Source organism: Equus caballus, chromosome 2, assembly GCF_041296265.1.
Source record: "Equus caballus isolate H_3958 breed thoroughbred chromosome 2, TB-T2T, whole genome shotgun sequence".
In the NCBI taxonomy this organism is placed as follows: Eukaryota; Metazoa; Chordata; class Mammalia; order Perissodactyla; family Equidae; genus Equus; species Equus caballus.
In genome coordinates, this window is record NC_091685.1 from 9211373 (window position 1) to 9237698 (window position 26326).

The 26326-nt window shown below is 34.3% G+C and overlaps 1 protein-coding gene across 4 annotated transcripts in view; it reads left to right on the forward strand.

Moving 5' to 3' along the window:
* The window catches only part of AGBL4 (AGBL carboxypeptidase 4), a 1218758-nt gene that overhangs the window by 203531 nt on the left and 988901 nt on the right, over positions 1–26326 (forward strand). For 3 of the 4 annotated variants that reach the window (XM_023636827.2, XM_070260014.1, XM_023636828.2), the window contains one exon: positions 15348–15472. The exons of the other annotated variant lie outside the window; for it this stretch is intronic. In XM_023636827.2, coding sequence (XP_023492595.1) covers positions 15348–15472 — 125 coding nt within the window. The remainder of the gene's footprint in view (positions 1–15347; positions 15473–26326) is intronic. 4 annotated transcript variants of the gene reach the window in all.

Consider the following 26326-nt stretch of genomic DNA (forward strand, 5'->3'; position numbering starts at 1 on the left):
CACTATGGAAAACAGTATGGGGATTCCTCAAAAAATTAAGAAGAGATCTAACATGTGATCCAGCTATTATATTGCTGGGTATTTATCCAAAGAACATGAAAACATGAATGAGTAAAGATACATGCACCCCTATGTTCGTTGCAGCATTATTCACAATAGCCACGACTTGGAAGCCACCTAGGTGCCCACCAAGGAATGAATGGATAAAGAAGATGTGGTGTTGGTGCCGGCCTGGTGGTGCAGCGGTTAAGTTCACATGTTCTGCTTCTCGGCAGCCCGGGGTTCGTTGGTTTGGATCCTGGGTGTGGACATGGCACTGCTTGGCACGCCATGCTGTGGTAGGCATCTCACATATAAAGTAGAGGAAGATGGTCATGGATGATAGCTCAGGGCCAGTCTTCCTCAGTAAAAAGAGGAGGATTGGCAACAGTTAGCTCAGGGCTAATCTTCCTCAAAAAAAAAAAAAGAAGAAGACGTGGTGTATATACACCATGGAATCCTATTCAGCCATAAAAAGCAATGAAATCTGGCCATTTGTGACAATATGGTTGGACCTCGAGGTATTATGCTAAGTGAAATAAGTCAGAGGGGAGAAAGTCAAATACCGTATGATCTCACCCATTAATAGAAGACAAAAACAACAACAAACAATCGCATGGAGACAGAGATTGGATTGGTGGTTACCAGAGGGGAAGGGGGAGGGAGGAGGGTGAAAGAGGTAATTAGGCACATGTGTGTGGTGATGGACTGTAATTAGTCTTTGAGTGCCGAACATGATGTAATCGACAGAGAAACTGAAATATAATGATGTACACCTGAAAAAAAAAAAGAAAACTAAATACCTCATTATTCTGGAAAATCAAGTGAACTGTATAAGTTTTATATAAAAAAGTAAGCTAACATTTAAAGAGCAAGCACATATGCTGTTTGAGTTGATTGATTTCTCAAAATGACTTTCAATGGACAAGCATAGGAAAATAAAATAAATTTTACAGTTTTAAAGATCCATTATTTAAGATTCTTATGGCTTTCTCTTTAACTAGTTTATGCTTCTTTCTTGTGAATATAGCAATAACTCACTTTTGTACAGCATTTTATGGTTTCCTTTGGGAATTTCTCCATCATAGCACTTGGTGCTTTGAATTGAAGTGATCCGCTTATGTGATTATTGCTCCAGCTTGACTATAAGCTCTGTGAAGACAGAGACTGGTATTCGTGTTTGTTTTCCCAGTGCTCAGTACTAGATCTGGAATGAAAGACCTTCAAAATGCTCCTACAATAACTCTGTCATTTATATTACGTAACAACTTTGGGAGTTTGCTTTTATTTACACATTTGATCAACAGATATTTATCGAGTATTTAGTTTGTGCTAGACAGGTGCTAGGGATACAACAGTAAACAAAACAGAAAAATAAAATATTCCTGAGCTTACCTTCTTATCACAGGGGACAGAAATAAATAATACTTGTAGTAAATAAATAATTTTTATGGTATTCTTGAATGTAGGGAGTGCTGTGGGAAAATTAGGACAGGTGAGAGATATCAGGAATGTGGGAAAAGAGTATTTTGCCGTATTAAATATGGTGGTCAGGTTGGCCTCATTGAAGAAGTGAAATCTGAGAAGCATCTTGAAAGACGTTGAGGAGTCAGTCCGTGTGGAAATGTGAGGAAAGAGGAATGTAAGACGATGGAAAAACATTACAAATTCCTTAAAGCTGAGGGGTGCCTGACATATAAGAGAAATAGTAAGGAGGCCAAGTGATGTGAGAATAGTAGGAGATGAGGTCAGACAGGTGAAAGAGGGACAGATAATATAGACTCTTTAAAATTTAAACTTTGGGTTTTGCTCTGAATGAAATGCTAAGCTTTTTGAGGATTTTGAACAAGATGTGACATGATCTCTCTTACATTTTGGAAAGGTTACTTTGGCTATTGTGTTGAGAATGGAATATAAGAGGAGCAAACAGGGAGATCAGTTTGGAATAATCCGGATTGGAGAAGATAGTGGGCTTGGATCAAAGTGATGTCTGTGGAGGTAATGAGAAGTGCTTGGATTCTAGATATATTTGAAAGTTGGATTTGTTATTCAGTATGAAGTTAAGAGAAGACTCAAGGATGACTCCAATAGTTTTGGGCTTAAGCACTGACTAGGTAATTTATATACATGATCTCATTTAATCTTTATAATAATACTGTGAATAAAATATTTTTATCTGCTTTTAACAGATGGGAAAACTGAGGTCCAGAGCAGTTAGGAGATTTTCCCAAAGCTTCAAAATTAGTAAGTGGCAGAGCTAGGATTCAAATCTATGTCTGTCTAAGCCTGAGGCTTATGATCTTTCCAAAACATAAGAGCAGAATAGATAGTCTCCCCTAAAATTTGTAACTGTGGCCTTATGCCACAATTTGCAGTTTTAAATTTTCACGTTTCTTGACCCATTGCCATCCTCTCAAAGTGAAAATATAATATAAAAAGTATTTACAGGTTGAATATATTCAGGAAGTACCTGGAAGAAACAAATACAAAACTGCAAAACCCTGAAGAGTCATGCTGTTGATACTGACAGCACAGGGATTCTTAGAGGTAAAGCTCCAACGTAGGTGAGATTAAAATAAAAAATTATAAGGTACATAAGTAAACAATCTTATGTGGATGGAAGGTGGCAACCTCAGCAAATACTAGGATTAAATTCCCAGAACTTCCAAAGAGAAGGTAAAAACACACTTGTCTAAAATGATTAAAGATGTAAAACAGGAACTCAAAAAACGTAGAAAAGATAGCATAGAAAACAGATCCAGGCATGTTTATAAAAGAAATGAGTAGAACTTCTGAAAATGAAATATGTAGTTATTGAAATTAAAAATCTGAGATTGGGTTAAATATCTGATTAGACACAGCTAAAGAAAGATTTGTGAAGTAGAAGACAAAACTGAGGCAGCACAGAGATGAATAGAGATGAAATACATAGAAGAGAAGTTGTGATAATTTCAATGAGAAAGACAGAAAACCCAGAAGAAAATTACACAGAGGCAATATCCAAAGTAATAATTTACAAAAGATATGAATCTTCAGATTGAGGAAGTACAATTTGTGAAAAAAGTAAGTAAAAGTAAATCCTTCGAATCACCTCTCCCCAAAACTGTAGCAGTGAAACCACAGAATACTATAGATAAAGCCAAGTTCTTAAAAACAACTAGGGAGAAGAATACTTTAAGAGGAGTGATAGTTCTAAGGTTTTTGAATTTTGAAAGGAGCAGGATAGAGATATTTAAATTTACACTTTGTTTTGTCACATGTTGATCATAAGAAATTTTAAGTATAATAACTACTAGAACATAAATAGAATGGAAACTTCCAAATTGATAGAGAGGAAGAAGAGAAAAAAAGAAAACCTGATTGGTGGAAGAGAAGATAGGAGAAGAAGGATAACGAAAGTAGGAGAATTAGAAAGAACAAGATGTTAAAAACTCTTTCAGGAATTGCAAAAAATGTAAATGGACTGGATTCCCCAGTTAAAATACAAAGATGTCAGATTGGGTTAAAATATCCAACTATGATATGATGAATAAAATCGAAGGCTCAAGTTGGAGTACCTGTATTCACATCCAGGCTCTATGAGTTACTTAGCTTTGTGACCTTAAGTAAATTACTTAATCTCTCTGTGTCTCAGTTTCCTCACAGTGAAATGAGATTGATAATAGGGCCTAATTACCGAAGTTATGATGTTTTAAATGAGTTAACATAATTTGACAATTTAATGTGTGCCTAGCACACAGTAAATACTGTGTAATTATTAGCTCTTAATATCCATTTAAAAGTAAATGAACAGACTTTTCTAAGCAGAAATTTTACATTGTTCCTTCTTTGTACATGAACTCATATTTTCTTTTTTATTTTCCTCCCAGAATTATCCTAATGCACTAAATTTTCTTGCTTGAAAGTCTTTTATTGATCACTTCATCATGCCTCTGCTATATAAATATAAATATTAAAAAGACATTTCTCATAACTTAAAAGCTACAGGTTAAAAACATCCTTTTGGAATAAATTATTACAGCTCTTATTAACGTACAATTGATCAAATAAGGTAAATATATTACTATTATACATGAAAGTAAAATTATCAAAATGTGTCTCTTAATGAAATGAATCAAGCTATCCTTACTTTTTTTTTAAGCTATTCTAATTGATGTATATTGGTATCTCATTGTCATTTTAATTTGCGTTTCCTTGACGATGAATGTGTTTAGCATCTTTTATGTGCTTTTTGGCCTTTCACATATTTTTTTTTGGTAAGTGTCTGTTCAAATCTTTTGCTAATTTTCTGATTGGGTTATTTGTATTAATATTGATTTGTAGAGTTCTTTGTATATTCTGAATACAAGTCCTTTATCAGCAAGCCAAATATCTTCTCCCAGTCTGTGGCTTCCCTTTTCATTTCTTTTTTTTTTCTTCTCCCCAAAGCCCCCCAGAACATAGTTGTATATTCTAGTTGTAGGTCCTTCTAGTTTTCCTATATGGGATGCTGCCTCAGCATGGCTTGAAGAGTGGTGCTAGGTCTGTGCCCAGGATCTGAACCAGTGAAACCCTGGGCCACCAAAGCGGAGTGTGGGAACTTTACCACTTGGCCACTGGGCTACCCCCCCTTTTTCACTTCTTAATGGTGTCTTTCAAAGAGCTAAAGGTTTTTAAAAATCTACTGTATTAATTTTTTCTTTACTATTTGATATTTTTTTGTATTCTATATAAGAAATCTTTGCCTACTCAAAGGCCACGGAACTTTTTCTCTTATGTTTTCTTCTACAAGTTTTATAATTTTAGGTTTTACATTTAGATCTATAATCCACATTAAAATTTTCTTTGAAGCTTTCTTTTTGTTTCTTTTCTCCCCAAAGCCCCAGTACATAGTAGTATATCCTGGTAGGTCATTCTAGTTCTTCTATGTGGGATGCTACCACAGCATGGCTTGATGAGTAGTGTGTAGATCCATGCCCAGGATCCAAACTGGCAAATCTTGGGCCGCAAGAGCAGAGTGCACAAACTTAATCACTTGGCCACAGAGGCAGCTCCTAGATCTATAATCCATTTTGAGTTTATTTTTGTATATGATTTTAAGTAAGGTTTTATGTTCATTTTCAGCACTGTTTGTTGAAAAGACTTTCATTTCCTCACTGAATTGGCTTGTAAATCAATTGCTTATATATGTGTCGGTCTATTTCTGTTCTATTTGTTCCATTGATGTACATGTCTATCTTTTTGAAATACCAAACGGTTTTGATTACTGTAACTTTTTAGCAGTTTCTGTTTTTTTCCTTTATTAAAATTGCTTTAATTATAATAAATTCTTTGCATTTTCTTATATTATTAGAATAAGCTCATCAATTTCTACAAAAAGTCTTCTGGGAATTGATTATGATTCTATTGCTTCTAAATATATCAATTTTGGAGAATTGCCATCTTACCAATTTGAATCTCCTGTCCATGAACATATGGCATATATTTCCATTTATATACATATTCTTCAAATTCTCTCAGCAATACTTTATAATTTTTATTTTAGAAGATTTGTTTCTAGGTATTTTGTGGTTTTGGTGTTACTGTGAAGGGGATTCTTAAATTTTTGTTTTCCATTTGTTTGCTCACAGTACAATTGTTTGCTGCTGGTCCAATTGATTTTTATATATTCACTTTGTATCCTGTGACCTTGCTAAATTTATTCAAGTAGTTGTTTTGTAGATTTTCTATGTAAACAACATTATCATCTGTAAGTAAGGACAGTTTTATTTCTTCTTTCCTAATATTTATGCCTTTTGTTTGCTTTTCTTGCGTTATTGCAGTAGCTTGGCCGTGTAGGATGATGTTGAATATAAGTGGTGAAAGTGGACATCCTTCTCTTATTCTTGATTTCAGGGAGAAGCAATTAAATCTTATATACCATTAAGTATGATGTTAGATTTAGTTTCTTCTTTTAAAAAGTACATTCCACTTATCAGTGTCAGGACCTTTTTACTATACTTAGTTTGAAGAAATTTTTTTATCATGAATTCATGTTGGATCTTGTCAAATGTTTTTTCTGCATCTACTGAAATATTAATATAATCATTCTTTTTTTTCTGTTAATGTGGTGAATTACATTGCTTGATTTTCAACAGTTAAAGCAACCTTACCTTCTTTGGTTAAACCTTATTTACACACTTATTTTGTTTATCCTATTTATTTTTTGTGATACTATTGTAAAAGGAGTTTTCTTAATTTCATTTTGAGCTTATTTGTTGCTAGTGTATACAAATACAATCAATTTTTATACATTGACTTGTATCTTGCAACCTTGATGAAATATTTTTTTTAGCTTAAATAGCTTTTTGTATGTAGATTCCTTAGAATTTTCTGTATAAAAGATCTGCATGTTATATGAATGCTTTTTGTTTCTTTATCTTGCTTACTTGCCCTGCCTGGCTAGAATCTTCACTACAATGTTGAATAGAAATGGTGAGAGCAAACATACTTATCTTCTCCCTAATTTAGGGGGAAAGCCTTCAGCCTTTTACTGTTAAGTAGGCTGTTAGCTGTGTGTTTGTGTGTTTTTGAATATTCCCTCTGTTCATTGTCTTTCAGTGTTTTTATCAAGCAGTGTCAAATTTTGTGAAATGCTTCTTTCTGAATCTATTGAGATGATTGTGTGCTTTCTGTCCTTTATTCTGTTAATGTGGTATATTACATTAACTGATTTTCATATGTTGAACCAATATTGAATTTCTGGGATAAATCCCACTTGTCATTGTGTATAATCATTTTTATATATTGCTGGATTTTATTTGCTAGTATTTTATTGTAGGTATTTTGGTCAATATTCAAAAGGGATATTGATCTGTAGTTTTCTTGTGATGTCCTTGATTTTAGTATCAAGGTAATCTTAGCCTCAAAGGATGAATTTAGAAATGTTCTCTCTTCTCAATTTTTTGGGAAGAGTTTGTTAAGGATTAGTATTAATTTTTCTCTAAAAGTTTTGTAGAATTTACCAGTGAAGATATCTGCACATGGACTTTTCCTGGTAAGAAGTTTTTTGATTGGTAAATCAGTACTACTTTTTTGTTTTTGGTCTATTCAAATACTCATTTCTTCTTTAGTCAGTTTTGTTTGTGTCTTTCTAAAATTTTGCCCATATTATCTAGGTTATCTAATATAATTGGTCATAGTATGTCCTCTCTTTAATTCTTGTTTTACAAATTTGTGTCCTTTTTTTTTCTTAGTTAACATAGGTAAAGATTTGTCTATTTTGTTGATCGCTTTAAAGAACAACTTTTGGTTTTATTGATTTTCTCTGTTGTTTTTCTATTCATTTTTCATTTATTTTCACTCATCTTTATTATTTCTTTTATTCTGCCTTCTTTGGGATTAATTTGCATTTTTAAGTTTTAGAATGTGAAAGATTAGATAATTGCTTTAAGAACTTTCTTCTTTTTTAATATAGGCATATCCAGCTATGTATTTCTCTTTACTGCTTTCTGTGCATCCACAGCTTTTTAAAGGTTGTAATTTTGTTTCACTCACGCCAACGTACTTTCTAACTTCTCTTGTTATTTTCTCTTTGACTCTCTTGGTTATTTAGGAATGTGTTGTTTAATTTCTACATGTTCTTGAAATTCTTAAATTTCCCTCTGTTATTGATTTCTAATTTCCTTCCATTTTTGTTTGGAGAACAGGTTTTGTATTATTTCCATTACATTAAATTTACTGCAACTTGTCTTATGCTCTTTTTTTTCAATTTTGTGGGGAAGATTGGCCCCGAGCTAACATCCCTTACCACTCTTCCTCTTGTTTTGCTTGAGGAAGATTGTCCCTGTGCTAATATCTGTGCCAGTTTTCCTCTGTTTTGTATGTGGGATGCCACTACAGCATGGCTTGATGAGTGGTGTGTAGGTCCGTGCCCAGGATTTGAACCCATGAACCCTGGACCACCAAAGCAGAGTGCAGAAACTTAACCACTTTGCCACTAGGCTGGCTCCTTTATGCTCTACCTTGTGATCTTTCCTGGAGAATATTCCTTGTGAACTTCAGAAAAGTGTGTGTTTTGCTGTTATAGGGTGGTGTGCTTTATATGTGTATGTTCTAGTTGGTTTGTAGTGTCATTCAATTCTTTGATTTCCTTTTTGATATTCTTTCCAATTGTTATATCCATTATTGAAAGTTGGATATTAAAGTTTTCAACTGTTATTGTTGACTTGTCTATATCTACACTTAATTCTAACGTATTTGCTTTATTTCTTTTCGGACTTTCTTGTTAAGTGCATCTATGTTTGTAATTGTTGTGTCTCCTTGATAGATTGCCCTTTTGTCATTATACAATATCTTTCCTTGTTTCTACTAACAATTTTTGTCTTAGAGTTTATTTTTCTGATATTAGTATAGGCATTCCATCTCTCTTTTGCTTTGTTTGGTATACTATTTTCCTTACTTCTACTTTCAACGTATTTGTGTTTTTGTCTCTAAAGTGCATTTTGACATTTTCTGCTTTTTAATTGGAGTGTTTAATGTGTTTATATTTATTGTAATTACTGATATGCTAAGATCATTTTGCTACCTACTTTCAATATGTTTTATATCTTTCCCCTCATTTGTTTCTCCATTACTGCCCTGTTTTGTGTTAAATAGATATTATCTAGTGTATCATGTTAATTCCCTTCTTATTGATTTTACTATATTTTGGAATTACTTTTCTTAGTGATTACTGCATGGATTACAATTAACTTAATTTAGTTGATAGCAGTCTAGTTCAAATTAATGCCAACTTAATTTCAATAAGATATTGTCATAGAAATTACATCTGGATACATTATATACACCTCATCCAGATTTATAATTATTGCTTTATGTATTTTTTTATATCAGTAGGATAAAAAATATTTACAAACATAAAATATATTTACTTTTTATATTTACCTGTGTAATTATATTTACTGGTGCTCTTTATTTCTTCAGGTGGATTTCAGTTATTTTCTAGTGTTCTTTCATTTCATCCAGAAGGACATTCTTTTAGATTTCTTGTAGGGAAGGTTTGTTTATCTGATCATATCTTAGCTTCCTCATTTTTGAAGAAAATTTTTGCTATCAAATTCTTATTTGATAATAGTTTATTTTGGGACTTTGAATATGTTATCCCACTCCCCTCTGACCTCCATGATTTCTGATGAGAAATCAGCTGTCAGTCTTATTGAGGATTCCTTGTGCATGATGAGTTGCTTCTGTGTTCTTGTGTTCAAGATTCTTTTTGTCTTTTGACAGTGTGATTATGATATGTCTAGGTGTGGATCACTTTCTTTTGGAATGTGTAGTAACTTTTGGTTGTACAGAAGGCAGAATGGATGATATATTTTAGAGAATGGATTCTGTTATGTTCTTCTGAAGTATATTTGTATTTTATTGTCGAAGGCAGTTCAATTACTGATCACTTCAAGGTTGATCATCTTAAACTTCTATAGGCATAGTTTTAAATTTTATTGAGTTAGATCTGTTAAAAGCCTTAGGTATTTCCAAACTGCTCTAACTTGGGGTCAAACTTTGTCTCCCATGGAGATTTTATCAGGGCTTGGTTTTCAGCTTTATGAGGGAAAACAAAGCTTTCTCTAGTACACGGTTCTTATTCTCAATAAGGTGTTATGCCTGAGGTATTAAATATTCTTCCACTTTGGCTGTACTGGACTCTCAACACCTTCCTACCCAGAATTACTTCATCTCTAGTCTATCCGGTTTTCTTTCAACACTGTAGTAAGTTCTGTTTGATTTTTTTTGTATTTTTAAAATCTTTTTTAAAGATTTTATTTTTTTCCTTTTTCTCCCCAAGCCGCCCAGTACATAGTTGTATGTTCTTCATTGTGGGTCCTTCTAGTTGTGGCATGTGGGATGCTGCCTCATCATGGTTTGATGAGCAGTGCCATGCCCGCACCCAGGATTTGAACCAACGAAACACTGGGATGCCTGCAGCAGAGCACACGAACTTAACCACTCGGCCACGGGGCCAGCCCCACTTCTGTTTGATTTACTTAATGTAGTTTCCCCCTGTGTATATGCTGCCTAGCCCTCAGCTTCAGACTTACAGGAAATGATCCCAGAGTTTTCTGGGTTACTCCCTCGTTACCACCACCATGTATAGTTTCCTCCTCTCTGATGCCCTACTTTACAGATTTTAGCTGCTTCAATAGCCTCAACTTTGAATTCTGTATGCTCAGCATACAGGGTCTCTTTACTTTGATTGGGATCTGGTTTCTTGCCATAGTTGGGAAGTTTTTCCTGGGTGGAGAGTCAGTGCTATTATAGGAGATCATCTTGTGTATGTCTCTTCTCTCAGGGATTGCTGTATCATCTTGCTTGTTTTCTCATGTCTGAGAACAGTTGTTTCATATATTTTCCGAGCTTTGTAATTCTTTACAGTGAGGCTAGTCTCTTAACAGTTACTCCAACATGGTTGAGCCAGAAGTACAGATGTTGCTTTTTTATCCAATACTTCTCCTGCTTTTATTGAGTTGATCACATATTTGTTCTTCATTTTGTTAAAGTGATTATTTGGATTGATTATTTTTAAATATTAAACCAACCTTGCATTTTTGTGATAATCCCAACTTTTCATGATCTGTCATCTCTTTTATAAGTGATTGGATTCAATTGGATAGAATTTTTTCTGAGTATTTTTACATCTAGGTTTATGAGATAAATTCATCTATATGTTTTCTTTTTTGTAATATTCTTGGCATGTTTTAGTATCAGTGTTATCCTGGATTTATGAAATGAGTTAGGCAGTGTTTCCTTTTTTTTATATGGAAGAGTTTATTTGATTGGCTATCTTATAAGTTTCTAAGCATTTAGAAGTGAAATCATCTGGGATTGGAAGTTTCTTTGTGGGAAAGTTTTAAATTAATGATATGGTCCATTTAATAGTTATTGAGTAATTCACATTTTATATTGCTTCCTATGTCAGTTTTAGTAAATTGTGTTCTTATAAGAAATTGTGCATTTCATCTGCTTTTCAAATGTATTAACATATATAGTTCACCATATGTTCATTCCATTTTTTTCTTTGCTTGTTTGAAGTATAACAGATCTGCAGTACTATTCTTTTAAAATTCTTGATATTAATATGTGTTTTCTTTCTCTTTATTCTGGATGAGCTTTGCTGGAATGTGTTAGTGTTAAAAGTCTTTTTCAAAGAACTGACTTTCATATTTTAAATTTTCTACAGGGTACATTTAAAATTTTCTATGATTTTCTCCTCTTTTCTTTATTATTTCTTTTCTTCTAATTTTTTTTTGTTTTAAAGTATTGCTCTTTTTAAAATCTTCTTATAATAAAACTTAGATAATTGGTTTTTCAGCCACATGTATAAATCAGTGAAAATCAATCATCTGCATCTATGTGTATATATATATGAATTTTCATCTTAGAATGAATTTAACTGTGTTCCACACGTTTTGATTGCCATATATTGATTATAATTTAGTTAAAAATACTATCACTGTGATAAGAGAACATATGCAGTGTAGTATAAATTCCTTTGAAATTTGTTGAGACTTACTTTATGGACCAGCATGTGATCAATTTTGGTAAATGTGCCATGTGCCTTTGAAAAGAATATATATTCTGCACTTCTATAAATGTCAAGTGTTCCATAATTAGCACTAGGTATCCTTTTTAATCACGTTTTCAAATTGTCTCAATCCTTTCTGAATATTTTCTTGGTTTTTCTCAGTTAGTGGTATTGGTGTGTTAAAATTTCTCACTGTAATTCTAAATTTGTCTCTTTTTTTCAAATTTTACTTATATATTTTGCAGATCTATTATATGTATATACTTTTAAGATTTTTTTGTCTTCTTGATGGAATTTCCCTTTTTTTTATCATAGAATGTCCCTGTTCATTTCTAGCAATGTTTGTTGATCTAAAGCCTACCTTGTCTGATATAAATATAGCTGCATTAGCTTTTGTTTTGATAGTGCTTTCCTGTTGCAACTTTTTCATTCTTTTGTTTTCAGTCTCTTTAATGTAAAGTTGTCTTTACAAGAAATATATAGTTAAGTTTTTTAATCCAGAATAACAATTTTTGTCTTTATTTGTAATATTTAGTCCATTTGTATTTAGCACATTTACTGATATATTTGCATTTGAAATCTGAATCTTATTTTTTGTTTTGTATTGTCTTATATTTTAGATTTCCATTTGCTTTCTTTTTTTGCCTTTCATTTAGTGGAAGGGAAGCAGATGATATAGAGGCATTGTCAGGTTATTTTCAAATAGCTGTTTCCAGAAGGCCATAGATTGACACTTTGCTGAAATATTACAGATAATATGAGGAAAACATTGTTTATGCATACACACAGAGAGGATACTCCTCATAGGAATGGTGAAGGTCAACAGAGTAGTTAAAGAAGACTGAAGATCAGATGCTATTATTATTTGAGACTGTAAACTTAGTGAAAACAAAGACCATATCTGTTTGATTTACTATCTGTTCTATTTTACACTACATAGCGTGGTACTTTTTGAATGAATAGCTGATTGAATGGCTGAATAAATGAATCGGCTGTAACTATGGTATATTCCAAAGAGCAACACAATAGAGTCAGAAGTCTTTATTTCAATGTTTGCCTTGGTGCTTTAAAGCACGAATTTAAACAAGCACTAAATATTTCTGAGTCTCAGCTTACTCATCATGGGGTCACGGTGAGGCTTTAATAATAAAAAGAGTGTTGGGACTGGCCCTGTGGCCAAGTGGTTACGTTCGCGTGCTCCGCTTTGGCGGCCCAGGGTTTTGCTGGTTTGGATCCTGGGCACAGACATGGCACAGCTCATCGGGCCATGTTGAGGTGGCTTCCCACATGCCACAACTAGAAAGGACCCACAACTAAAATATACAATTATGTACTGGGGGGCTTTGGAGAGAAGAAGCAAAAGAAAAAAGAAGAAGATTGGCAACAGCTGTTAGCTCAGGTGCCAGTCTTTGAAAATATAATAATAATAAGAGTATCAAATCATTTTGCATTTTTAGACAAATATGGTGCATTATTGTTAGATACTATATGCAGCTGCAATTTTAAGACATGCTATTTATCAAAACCCATTTATAGTGTTCTAGAATTAAAAAAAAAAAACTTCTTTCCTTTAAATGTGGAAATGCACTTTAATGTTTAATTTCTCCTTTGTGAACTTTTAGAGGGCCAAAAATAGTACCCTTTTACTTTCTGTTGTTTTAAAAATGGTAATTTTACTAAGCCTTATAACTTACAATATACTTTCAATTTATGTTATCTCTGTATTCTTCCAACCAGCTTTGTTAGCTAGAGAAGCTGTTAGTCTAGTGATTAGAGCCGTGTTTCTTGAATTCAAATCCAAACTCTGACTCTTACTTGCTTACATGCTATATAACTTCGGATAAGTTATTTTATATCTTTGTCTCTTGGTTTTCTCATATGTAAAATGGGGATAGCAATGATTCCTACCTCATAGAGGCCATTGTGAGAATTAAATAGGTTAGTACACATAGCATTTAGGACAGTATGTGGTGTGTAGAAATTATCAGAAAACGTTAATTTTTATTGAAAATTAATGTTCATATTAATTAGTATATTAGCTAAAATTAATGTTCATATTAATTAATCTAGAGATAAATATTTGTATTTATATTAACACTTTATAGTTGAGAAAACAGAGGTTGGGAGAGGTTAAGTGAGTTTTCCAAGGTTACTCAGTGAATGGCAATGCTAAAACCTGAGCTTGGATCTTCTGATTCGAAGTTCAGTGCGATGGTGTGATAAGTGTTCTGGCCTCTACAACATAGGTTTTGGTAAATATTTTTGGATGATAATAGTTGAAAGGACCAATTTAGCTGAGAAGTTTCCTGGGGAATTCTAAAGACAATTGAAACTAGAAAAATTAAAAGTTTTTGGTTCTAATTAGTTCATGTCTATAATTTCCCATCTATGTATTTTTTTTTTCAGTATGTGTATACTTAATTGGAGGTAATGGATTGTTCTAGTTCTAGAAGGAGGAATAAGTCTGGCTTCTTGGGCCAGATTTTAATGAGAGCAGGTAAAATCACCATGAGGTTCACTGATGTGGTTTTGGGGAGAGGGTTATCTTATTATCTTGGATCACTGCCTGATCAATCCTAGAATCAGGCAGCCAAAGAATGTTACCGCTGAAAGAAACCTAAGAGGTTTGATAACTCAATATTTTCATTTTGCAGATTAGGCCCTCAGAGGGTAAATCCCTCACCCGTTGTTGCTCAGTGAGTCAGTTGGGCTAGAATTCAAGTCTGCTGGTTCCCAGGCTGGTGCTCCATCTAGTACAACACAGGCTCAGGAAAACAAGTGCCGTGCCAGTAGAACTAGGAAAAGAAGTAATTTATAACTTTGGTACATATCAGGTTAAAGTTTAATTCTGAGTATTCTTTTGGAGAAAGACACACTAGAGCTCCTTTTAAAGCAGGGTATTGCTGTGTTCTTCAAGTGTAATACAGTAGTGACTTTTCAATCACTTGCTTTGTCGCTGTCTATAGTCATCTTTACTCATTTTTAGCTGTTGATTATCTGGCTTGGGAATTCACCAGACTCTTTACTTTTTGTTTTCTCCCATCCCACTGTTAACATTTTTGGCAGTTCATTAGAATATCCGTCAGAGAGAAGAGAGACAAAGAATGGAGGTCACACCTGAGTTTATACCGTTTTGATGAAACTGTTAGTTCTGTTGATGGAGAAAATGGAAATTGATTTCATGATTGTTTGTGAATAATAATACCATTATTATTCTTTTGTAGCAACTACTTCTAAATTTTGCTTAAAACCTTACTCTACTTTACATATTCTTTAACATGTTCTGATAGAAGTTTGGAAATACACCAAACACAGTACAAATTGCATAGCCCTGTTGTGAGAATTAAATAAGATCCAATATATTAGAGGTAGTTTGTATACCATAAAGCTTAACACAAAATATGTAAGGTATTATTGTCCCTATTTTTCGAAGTAAGAAACTAAAGTTTGGTTATGACTATTACTTGGTTTGTTGGGGCTTGCCACATGCTCCATACAGCATCCCAATCTGTCAAAGACACTTGTAGCACAAATGGATCTTCTGGGTCATTAAGGATGGGAAAGCCGCTTGCTCCACAGCCTGGACAAGCTGAAAGTCTCCTCTCACCTGGGCTGCATTCAGAGTTGGCAGCCTTGCAGATTCTGAATGCTGAACCTTCACTGAATGATGACAAATGTCACTGTCATGGCTCATAATATTTAAATGTATGTTCTTTTAGCTGCATGAACTTCTATTAAACCCTGTTCTCTTAATTTTTATTACCAGGTAACCTTGGACGGGTGGACCAGGTCTCTGAGTTTGAGTATGATTTATTCATAAGGCCGGATACCTGTAATCCACGCTTCCGAGTCTGGTTCAACTTTACTGTTGAAAACGTGAAAGAATCACAGGTGAGGGAAATACTATAGTGGACGCCTTCAGTGTGGTTTTGGTAAGAAGATTATGCTTTTGTTTTATTTTAGGAATATCAAAATAATGACCATAATAGGAATATATTCTTGTATATGTATAGCAGTGATACAGTTTTGTTTCAAGAGATATAGAGAAATAGGTATAACATGCTGACTTTTGTTATCTAATGGTTAAGTAATACGAAATAGCTTATCTGAGACCAAAAAGTGTTCTTTACTGGTTGAAGCATTAGCTTGATATGCCAGGCTTTCTTGAGGGACACTGTAAGAAACCACACTGCAAGTGATTTGCTATTATGTTTATTATAGAGTGCTGTTCTCTATATTATTTCTTCTTTATAAAGACCTGTGAGGGACATTTCTCACAAGCTTCAGTTTCTGAAAAAGCTTTTGTTCTCTTATACCACAAGGTGTTTATATCTTAAAAACAACGTGATTCTTGTAACTCATCCTATTTTCCCTTCACTTTGGCTGCTGGAAAACACAGAGCCAATTTTACAGCCCTTTCTAATTATTCTGGGAAAGTTTTTTGCTTATGTTTCTGTATACTATCTTTTATTTTGATCATATTAATCTGTCTTTAACTGTGAGTTCATCTCGTACATTTTCCAACAGTGTATATTTTTATAATCCTTTTTAAATCTGTTTTGAATGAGAGGTAATATTAATAAAAATACAAAGAACTAAATACATATACTTTGAACAAGCATTAATAAAAATCTAATCTGAATAAATCAGTTACCATTCTGGTATATTGAGACAGCTGATCATGGAAGATTCTACACAAACTCTGTACATGTGATATGATTCTTTTAAGCAGATGAAAGCATGGCCCTTCTTCCTTCGGGGTCATCTTATTCTAATATATTTGAGAAAGTGAGGTGTTTGTCTAATTTCCTCTCCCATGTCAATCTGTCCTCTTGGCTCTTTCACCTGGTTGCTTGCTGCTCTCCGTTTCTCTCAACTGCAACTTGAGTCATGAGTCAGGCAGTGGTCAGTATCTGAAATTTAAGTACTCTGGGTCTTGCTTGATCCAATGCTGTTCCTGGTACACTGGCTTATTCTGCAGAATAGGGGTACAGGAACAGCCGCTTCACTTATTACCAATTCTCTTAATTCTCTACAATACCGCTGACCCGGGACTGGCTGTATGTAACGTGTACTGAAATTTAGGGGCTAACTGGAAGGAATTAAATGTATAGGAGAGCTCTGAACATTGTTAGCTAAATATGATTTACCTCTGCATTTTAGGACAAGTGGGAAAAGAAGTTAAACCCCACACAGAGAGCTGCTCAAGGACACACTTTAGTTCCTAGCTTGGTTCTTGGTTTTACTTATTTTCCCATGAAAGAATTCCTTTTTCAATTTTTCACAGTAAGAATAATAATATTCCTCCCCTCCACCCACTTTGGGAAATCCTGAACTTAACCTACAGGGATTCACCTGACCCTAGGATTATCCCACTTGTTTCACCAAGACAATCAATAATCCTCCAAGTGTGTTTTCCAAAGTCTATGTCACTGAGTCTTGAGAGTAGGAGGGCTTAGCCTGATGTGCTAGATTGAGTCTTAGCCCTCAAAATTTGGATCCTCTATGAAGATCTCTCTGCTATCATGAAGTAAAATACAACTTATCCTTCTGTTGTTGTTCCTGTCTCATGTCATTAACCTACGATTGTCACATACACACACCACTGAAAAACAAACAGTAATTCTGAGGCAATATACTCAATTCATATGAAAGAAGGGAAACCTTTTCTTAAAATTCTGCAGGATTTCTAAGTTCACAGAAGGGATTACTCTTTTCTTCTTTATGCATAGCATATGCACATCCTTTAGCTTGCCTACTGCATGTAGGAATCCACTAACTCCTAAGAAATGAGACCTATTACTTTTCAAACAACAAAATCATCTATCTTCATTATATCCTTTGCTAAAGAGAGACTTAGTGGAAGCTCTGAAATTATAGTGTTTCTTTAACTTTGGGCCACATTAGATTTCTGGCTCAGTTTTTCTTTTAGTTTAGGCTCTTTCTAAAGAGAATCCTTATATAGCTCCTATGGTCAGGAGGTGGGGTGGGAGGGTGAGATGACTAGAGAGTTAGGGAAAATGTGTTTCTTAAGTTATACTACTTGGGATAGTCTCTTGGACAAGTTGCTTATACATTTCAAAGTTTCTTGTCCTTTGCTGTTCTGGCTTGCTTACAGGTATGTTCTTGTTTGTTGTTTAAAATATCTTTTCCAGAGTGTTATAAGTTTCATACTACGTGTTGAAGACATTCAGTCTCTTTTGCAGTCTTGTCCACGAATTAAATAAGCAAGTAACAATAATGTGTTCCAAGCATTTATTCTAATAAGAGTATTGGTGCTGTTTTATGGATTCTTATTTTTAAGGTTGTAGGAACCAATGTTTGCTCTGTCTCTCTGGATTCTATCTTCTTATCCATTGCTATCCTACCCTTGTTAAAATTATAAATCATGAACATGTTTATCTGTTTTCCCAGAGCCTGCTACTTTATCAGACTCTTTCTGTGAGCCATTGCTTCATCAACTGTAATCACATTATATAGTTATGGAAATCTGTCTCAAGAAGGCATAAAGATCTGCTGGAAAGATACAATACATATCTCTAGCTCACAGGATATTTGTTTTCATGGTTGTCTACATGAAAGAGAATGGCTTTACTATTAAGTTTGACTTGTGAGGTCTGTTTTTATAATGTTTCTTCCTATAATCTTTTTCCATCTCTCCAATTTCCGTTAAAATGAGACCTGCATGAATGTAATCTAGTCAGGAACCTTATTTAGGATTTTGTACTAATGGGCAAAAGAAATATTAGTCGTCCAAGGCCAACTCCATTAAATGAATGTTAAAAATTGCAGCATCAAATATAGTGTGTAAACAAGTCTAGCTTTTGAGTTATTTTCCTTGATGTTTTTAGGAAATGATAAAAACTTAGAACATACAGTGCTGTATTCCAGGAATGATATATTAACCCTCAAACGTAATTGCTAAATAGTGCCTTTGTAAGAGTCTATGAAAACTAAACATCCTGATATCTTTATTGAAAAATAATTTTCTCTCTGAAAAACTTGTATTAAATATTCTTATGTTGAAATTTATTATTGATGCAGCAGAACACTTGTGTGATGTGAAAGCAAATCTTTTTATTTAAATACTCATGATAAAACTTTAGCCAATAAGAGGAAATAAAATGGTACGCCTGGACTATTTAAACTTTGTTTTCTTTCCTCAATTGTCTTTTTATCTCTTTGAATCCATTTTTTCTCCTGTCTGATTATAAAAGTAGCCACTGCTCAGTATAGCAAATTGGGAAAATATAATTATTAGAAGCAGAGAAAAAGCACCCCCCCACACACCCATAATCTTACTACCTAGAAACAAATACTATTAACTTTTTATCATATTTACTTGTAGATTTATTATTTTCTCTTTTATTTTTTGGAGCATAAATAAATTTGTACTGTATATACATTTTTATGTCTTGCTTATAAAGAAATGAAACTATCACTAGCAATGTTTTATATCATTAAAAACTTCATAAACATGGCTGTACAATAGATATTTACTATTGGACCATTTCCCTACTCTTGGGCATAAAGATTATTTTCCATTATCTGTTATCATAAATAACACTATAGTGAACATCTTTATGCAGGAACTGTTACCCACATTTCATTTTGCTTCCTTAGAATAAATTCCTATGAGGGGGATCGATGGGCAAAGGATATGAATATTTTAAAGACTCTTGTTACAGTTTCTAAATTGCTACCAGAAAATTTTTACTATTTTGCTGTCCTATCAGTAGTAAATGAGATGCTTTTCCTTGAATTTCTTGCTTTGAATTGTTTTATGAACTCAGATGTTCAGACATTTAGAACAAATTGTTTCTTTGTCCTCACACTTTGAAACTTCTCACAAATAAATAGGATGTGATGCAATGTTTCAGGCCTCTAGTCATAAAGGAATTAATTGCATTCCAGCAATAACATGAGACAATAAAACAGACCCCTATATTATTTTCACTCTTTTTCTCAATTCATCAATCCTGTTTTATCTGGGTGTGCCAACAGATTGTCCTCTGAGGTATGTAATGGGAGATTTTTTTTAAAAAGTGTTTTTTTTTTTTTTTTATCAACGAAGTATTTCTTATATTACTGCAAGCAGTAATGTAACTTAAACACACACACACATACTCTCTCTCTTTTATGTATGACATGTCTGAATTGGACTTTAAAATTCTAAGGGAGTTTGCTGCTTCTTTAGTCCCCATCCTGGAGATTTCAGGCTAAGTGAAACTTCATCTTGACCATGGCCAGAAGCAACATATCACAGTATAAACAGCACAGACAATGGATTCAAACAGATTTGTGTTTATATCCTGACTTTGATACTTATGAGATGTTTTGATTAGTTAACTAACTTGATTAGTTAATTAATCTTTTGGTACCTCAGTTTTCCCTCTGTAAAATGAAGATAATAATACTATTTCATGTGGATGTTGTGAAAATTAAATGAGACAATGCGTGTAAAGAGACTACTGTGGTGTTTGGTAGATAGTAATAGGGGCTATTGTTTTTATTAAACATCATAACAGTAGTAATAATGCTAATAACAGCAAGAGCAAAACCTACCACAACAGGTTATTAGTAAATTACTACTACATTTTTTGTTCCTCTCTTTCACCTTCTCTTCCTCTTCCTTATTCTGCTTGTCCTTTTCTTCCTCTTCCTCCTCCTCCTTTCAGATCTCCTATTGCTGATTATCATCATCTTCATCATCATGATCAAGCAAATTGTAATGGTTAAGAATATGCACTCTATGTTAGCTATACCTGAATTCCAGGCCTACCTCTGCCACTTACTATCCCTTTGACCTTGGGAAAGTTATTAATCTATTTAAATGATCAATTTCTATGTCCATTTAATGGGGTTAATATTAGTATCTAATAGAGTTAGTGTAAGAATTACATTTGATAATGCATGTAAAACAATTAATCTAATGCCTGGTACATAAGAAGTACTCAATAAATGTTAGCTATTTATGTTATTCTACTTCTAATACTACTTCTTCAAGATGGAACACAGGTTCTCTTTTTCTCTGTCATTCAATTTATTATAGAATTAGCTGACTTTGATTGAACACTTCTATGTTAAAGGTGCTGTTCTAAGTCCTTTATATTAGTTAGTTCATGTAATATGAAAATAATCCTTTGAGGTAAGTACTATTATTACCTACCGCCCTCATTTTACTGATGAAGAAATTGAAAGAAAGTAAGACATAGACAGGATAACTAACTTTCTCAAGATAATACAGGTAGTAAGTGGTAGAGGCAGGATTTATACCCAAGTAGTCACTGAAGAAATACTCACTGTGGAAAATTTGGAAAATACGCATGAGTGTTAGGAACAGAAAAAAAACAAAACAAAACAAAACCCCAAACCCATAATCATACTACCTAGAAGGAATTACTGTGAAACTTTTGGCATATTTACTATTAGGTTTATTTGTTTTCTAGTTGTTTTTTGGAATATATTATTTTATGGCTACAGAGCTTTCTCTCCGAACTTCTGCCTTATACTGCTTCTCAAAATATCACCTTATTGGTGCAGAAAAACCAACAGCTAAAATTTACCACCCATTGAAACTAAGACTCATAGCACAGTAGGGTGAGAAAGGAAGTTCCTTATCTGATAAAGGATCTCTTCAAAGAATCAAGAGCAAACATCATATAGTTACCAGAAACTATGTGACTAGTTTGATGGAGTGGTGAAACTTGAAAAGCATTTAGTTTAAAGTCAGGAACAAGACAAGGATGACCTTATCAATATACTTTTAAGAATTGCTCTAACTAATGCAATAAGACAAGAAAAAGAAATAAGTGGTATAATGTTTGTAAAAAGGCATAATTTTAATTATTTGTAAATGTTATAATTGTCTAAAGGAATAAAAAGAGAGAATCTGTGGGTAAACTATTAGAACTAATAAAGAGCTGAGAAATGTTCCTGGATACAAGACCGACATGTATAATTTGATAATATTCTTTTATTTTAGCAATAATAAATTAGAAAATGGAGTTAGAAAAAATTCCATGTACCATGGAAACAAATAAATAAACATCTAAGATGTGTAAGAGTAAGTCTAACAAGGATGTGCAGAGTTTAAGACCTTTATGTAAAATATTATAAAAGTTTACTAAAAGACATCAAAGAAGATCTAAATAATTAGGTATTATCAAAGTTTACTAAAAGACATCAAAGAAGATCTAAATAATTAGGAATGATATGCTATTTATTCAAAAGATATTTGGGGGCCGGCTCTGTGGCCGAGTGGTTAAGTTTGCATGCTCCGCTGCGGCAGCCCAGGGTTCGGATCCTGGGTGCGGACATGGCACTGCTCGTCAGGCCGTGTTGAGGCAATGTCCCACATCCCACAACTAGAAGGACCTGCAACTAAGATATAGAACTGTGTATGGGGGGATTTGGGGAGATAAAGCAGAAAAAAAAAAAGAGAAGAAGATTGGCAACAGTTGTTGGCTCAGGTGCCACTCTTTAAAAAAAAAAAAATTTAATGACCACCTCTCTGTTCTAGGCATTTGGAATATAGTAATCAAGAGAGAAAAAAGATACTAGAACTTGAGGGGTTCACATTCTAAGTGTGTCATTGGGGACAAGAAAAAAGACAAAAAATAGTTACAATAAGTAGATTAAAGAGTATATTAGAAAATGACAGTTTCTAAAAGAAAAAGTAGAGCAGGGTAAGAGGAATGTGTGGAGGAGGACAAAATGAATGGTCATTAAGGTAGGCCTCATTGAGAAGTTGACATTTGAGCAAAGACAAAGGAAGTAAGGAAATTTGCTGTACAGATATCTGGTAGAGGGGCATTCCTGCAAGTGGGAATAGCCATTGCCCTAAGCCATCTCTCTAAAGTGGGATCATACCTGGCTTGTCTGAGGTAGAGCAATGAAACCAGTGTGATTAGAACTGAGTGAGCAAGGCAGAAAGTAGTATAAAATGTGATCAAAGAAGTGTGTATATGGTAGGGTAGTGGGTTGGAGTGATGATTTTGTAGGATCTGGTGGGCCACTGTAGAGACATTGTCTTTTACTTTGAGATAAAAACAAATTGGAGGAGTTTAACAGAGTAGTCACATGATATGACCTATATCATAAAATTACTCCTGTTTCCCTATTAAGAGTAGACATTAAAGCCAGAGTGGGCCAAGGATAGAAACATGGAGCCAGTTATGAGACTTTTATAGTTGTCTAAGTGAGAGGTGATAGTGGCTTGGGCCATTGGGCTAGCAATTTAAGTGGTGAGAAGAGTTTGAAGATACACCTAGAGGATTTCCTGATGGAATTGTTATGGATTTGCTACAAAGAGAGGAGTCAAGGTTGATTTCAGGCTTTTGGCATGAGTATCTGGATGAGTGGGGATATCTTATCTACAGAGATGAATAAGGCTGCTGGAAGAGCAGGTTTGGGAAGAAAGATGAGTTCAGTTTTAGACAGGTTAAATATGAGATACCTATCAGATATTTGAATACACTACTCAGTAGGCAGTTGGATATATGAATCTGGAGACTGAAAGAGAAGTCAAGATTGGAGATGCGTATTTGGGAATTGTTGGTACATAGATAGTATTTAAAGTCATAAAACAGGGATGATGTCACCAAAGGAGTAAATGTAGAGAAAAGAAGAGGAACAAGGAGTGAGTTCAAGAACTCCAACCAAGGAACCAGCAAAGGAAAATGAAAAAGAGCAGGTTGTTAGTAAGAGGAAATCAAAGAGTGTGTATTATCCTGGAAGGCAAGTGAAGAAAGTTTATGCACTGTGATAAATGCTGCTTATAGTTCAAATGAGACAGGGACTCAGGATTGACTATTGGATTTGGGAATATGTAGGTCATTGATGACCTTGACGAAAAGCAGTTTTGGTTGAGTGCTAGAGTAGGCTTAAGAGAGAATGAGAGCATAATGTCCTCAAGGTTCATCCATGTTGTTGCATATTACAGAATTTTCTTTTCTTTTTAAGGCTGAAGAGTAGTCCATTATATGTATATTCCATATTTTCTTTATCCATTCATCTGTTAATGGACATTTAGGTTGTCAAATACTGCATAATTCAATTTGTTTGAGGTATCTAAAATAGTCAAATTCATACGATCAAAGACTGGAGTGGTATTTGCCAAAGGCTGAGGGAGGGGAAAGTTGGGAGTTACTAATCAACAAGCATTAAGTTTCAGATAAGCAAGATGAATAAGCTATAGAGATCTGCTGTACAACATTGCACCTATAGTCAGCAATAATATGTTGTACACTTAAAAATTTGGTAAGAGGGTAGATCTAATTTTAAGTGTGCTTACCACAATAAAATAAAATTTTAAAAAGGGGAATGGGAGGAGGTGAATTGGAGAGATCTAATACAGGCAACATTTTTTTTTCAAGAGGTTTGCTGCAAAGAGGAGCAAAGAAATGGAATGGTAACTGATAGAGGAAGTAGGGCTGAGAAAAATTTTTGATTAGATGAAAGAAATAGCATGTTCATATCCTGATTGGACCCATATAGTGTAGAGCAAACAACTGATGATGCAGGAGAGAAAAAGGATAATTTCTGGAGTGATGTTGCTGAGTATTGGGAAGAGACAGTCCATAAACTGAGGGATTGGCTTTAGATAGAAACAGGTATTTCTTGTATGGTAACAAGTGGGAGGGAAGAGCCAGAGCAGATGCTAATAAGTAGATAGATGTAGTGGAAGTAATCTATGGAGATTTTCTTCTTATTTCTTCAATTTTCAATTCTCTCAGTGAAATAGGAAGCAGGATCATCAGCTTGAAGTAATACAAGATATAATCATCAAGGAGAGTGGAAGAATGAAAGAATAAGGGTAGAATAATATGACTTGTCACCAGTAGTGAGGGTAGCATTGAGATATACAGACATGAATTTAAAGGCACAAAAGCCGCTGTGGGTGTTTGTTTTTCATCTATCCCATTTAGCTACAAGGCTGCAAATGCAGCATAGGGAGAAAGTTTGATTTAAACATAGTTGTGTTTTTATTCTTTCTGAGGAAGCATTATTTTATTTTGTTGTTATTTTTGCCTTTTTAAATCAACTTGCTGAGATGTAATTTTCACACAATAAAAATATACCACAATCAAAATATAAAACATTTCTATTACTCCAGAAAGTTCCCTCACACCACCTTGGAATTAATTCTTTCCCCAAATGGTTGTACTCTTTTACATTCTCACTGGAAATATAGGAGAAGATTTCTTTTTTACCTATTCCATTTCTCTCATCATGTTTATGTTCTCCATTAAATCCTTAAATATATTTATAATATGCTTGAATACATTTATAATAGCTATATAAAGACCTCTTAGAATTCTATTATCTTTGTCATTTCTGAGTATGCTTCTATTGATTGATTTTTCTCCTGGTTATGGGTCACACTTTTCTGCCTCTTTACATATCTAGAAACTTTATTGGAGCTGGACATTGTGATTATTACATTGTTGAGTGTTTAGGTATTTTTTTAAATTGTTTATATTTTTTTCTGGCAGGCAGTTAAGTTACTTGTGGAACGGCTTAATCCTTTGGAGGCTTATTTTAAAGCTTTGTTGGTGCAGGCCTAATGCAGTGATGGTAGTTTATTCCTGCTGGGTCCAGACATGACCCTTCTGGAATATCTACTGAGTGCTCCACATATTCAAGGGGGTCTCTCTATTCTTTCTGCCTATAACTGGAACATCTCCCATCCATACGTCTTGAAAGCCAGAGTGATCATAGGAATTATCTCATTCGTTTCCCTTCTCTTAGGGATCCCAGCTTTGTGATGCCTATTGTCCAATGTCTGAAAAGATCTATTTCATATATTTTATTCAGTTTTCTAATTGTTTTTGGCAAGAAGGCAGATATGGAACAAGTTACTCCATTGTATACATCGTCTTGCTTTTAAGTGTTGCTCAGGCAGGTCTAGAGTAACCTCAACATTAGGGCTAGTTTAACCCTGCTACTAAGATGTGATCCTTCTGGAATCTCTAGTGAAGTGTTCATTGAAGTTTCCACTCTGATTAATTTGGATTTGAATGTCTTCCAGCTCTCTGTGTGAGTTCTTGGGATTGTTCTACCACTTTCTAGTGTTTGTGTTTTGCCTGTTCTCATAGAGTCTTACCTTATGCATGTACAGCTTTGCGTTCAGCCAAAGAATCAAGTTGAACCCTATGCAGATTTCTGGAGTTTTTCCTGTGCATAGTTTTGTCTTCTCTAGTCCTCTATTCTATAATTCCAGCCACATCATCCCCACTCCCACCCCATGAACTCCAACTTCTGTCTGTTAAACTCACTGAGGTATCCACATTTTGCATGAGTTCCTTCACCTTGCATCATAGTCCAGAATGTGCCTCTAGACGGAAAACCTTAGTGATCACAGGGCTTACCTCATTTGTTTTTCTTCTCTCAGGGACCAATATTGAGTTGCCTGCTGTTGGATGTCTAAAAACAGCTGTTTTTAAGTTTTTTGTCTGGTGTTCTAGTTGTTTATAGTGGGAGGGTAAATTTAGTACAAGACAGTCAGTTGTGGCTGGAAGCAGACCAAGGTTGTTTTTTCAATCAATACAGACGACAAGGGGCTGGCCCCGTGGCCGAGTGGTTAGGTTCGCGTGCTCCGGTTCGGCAGCCCAGGGTATTGCTGGTTCAGATCCTGGGTGTGGACATGGCACCACTGGTCATGCCATGCTGAGGCGGCATCCCACATGCCACAACTAGAAGGACCCACAACTAAAAAAATATACAACTATGTACTGGGGGGAC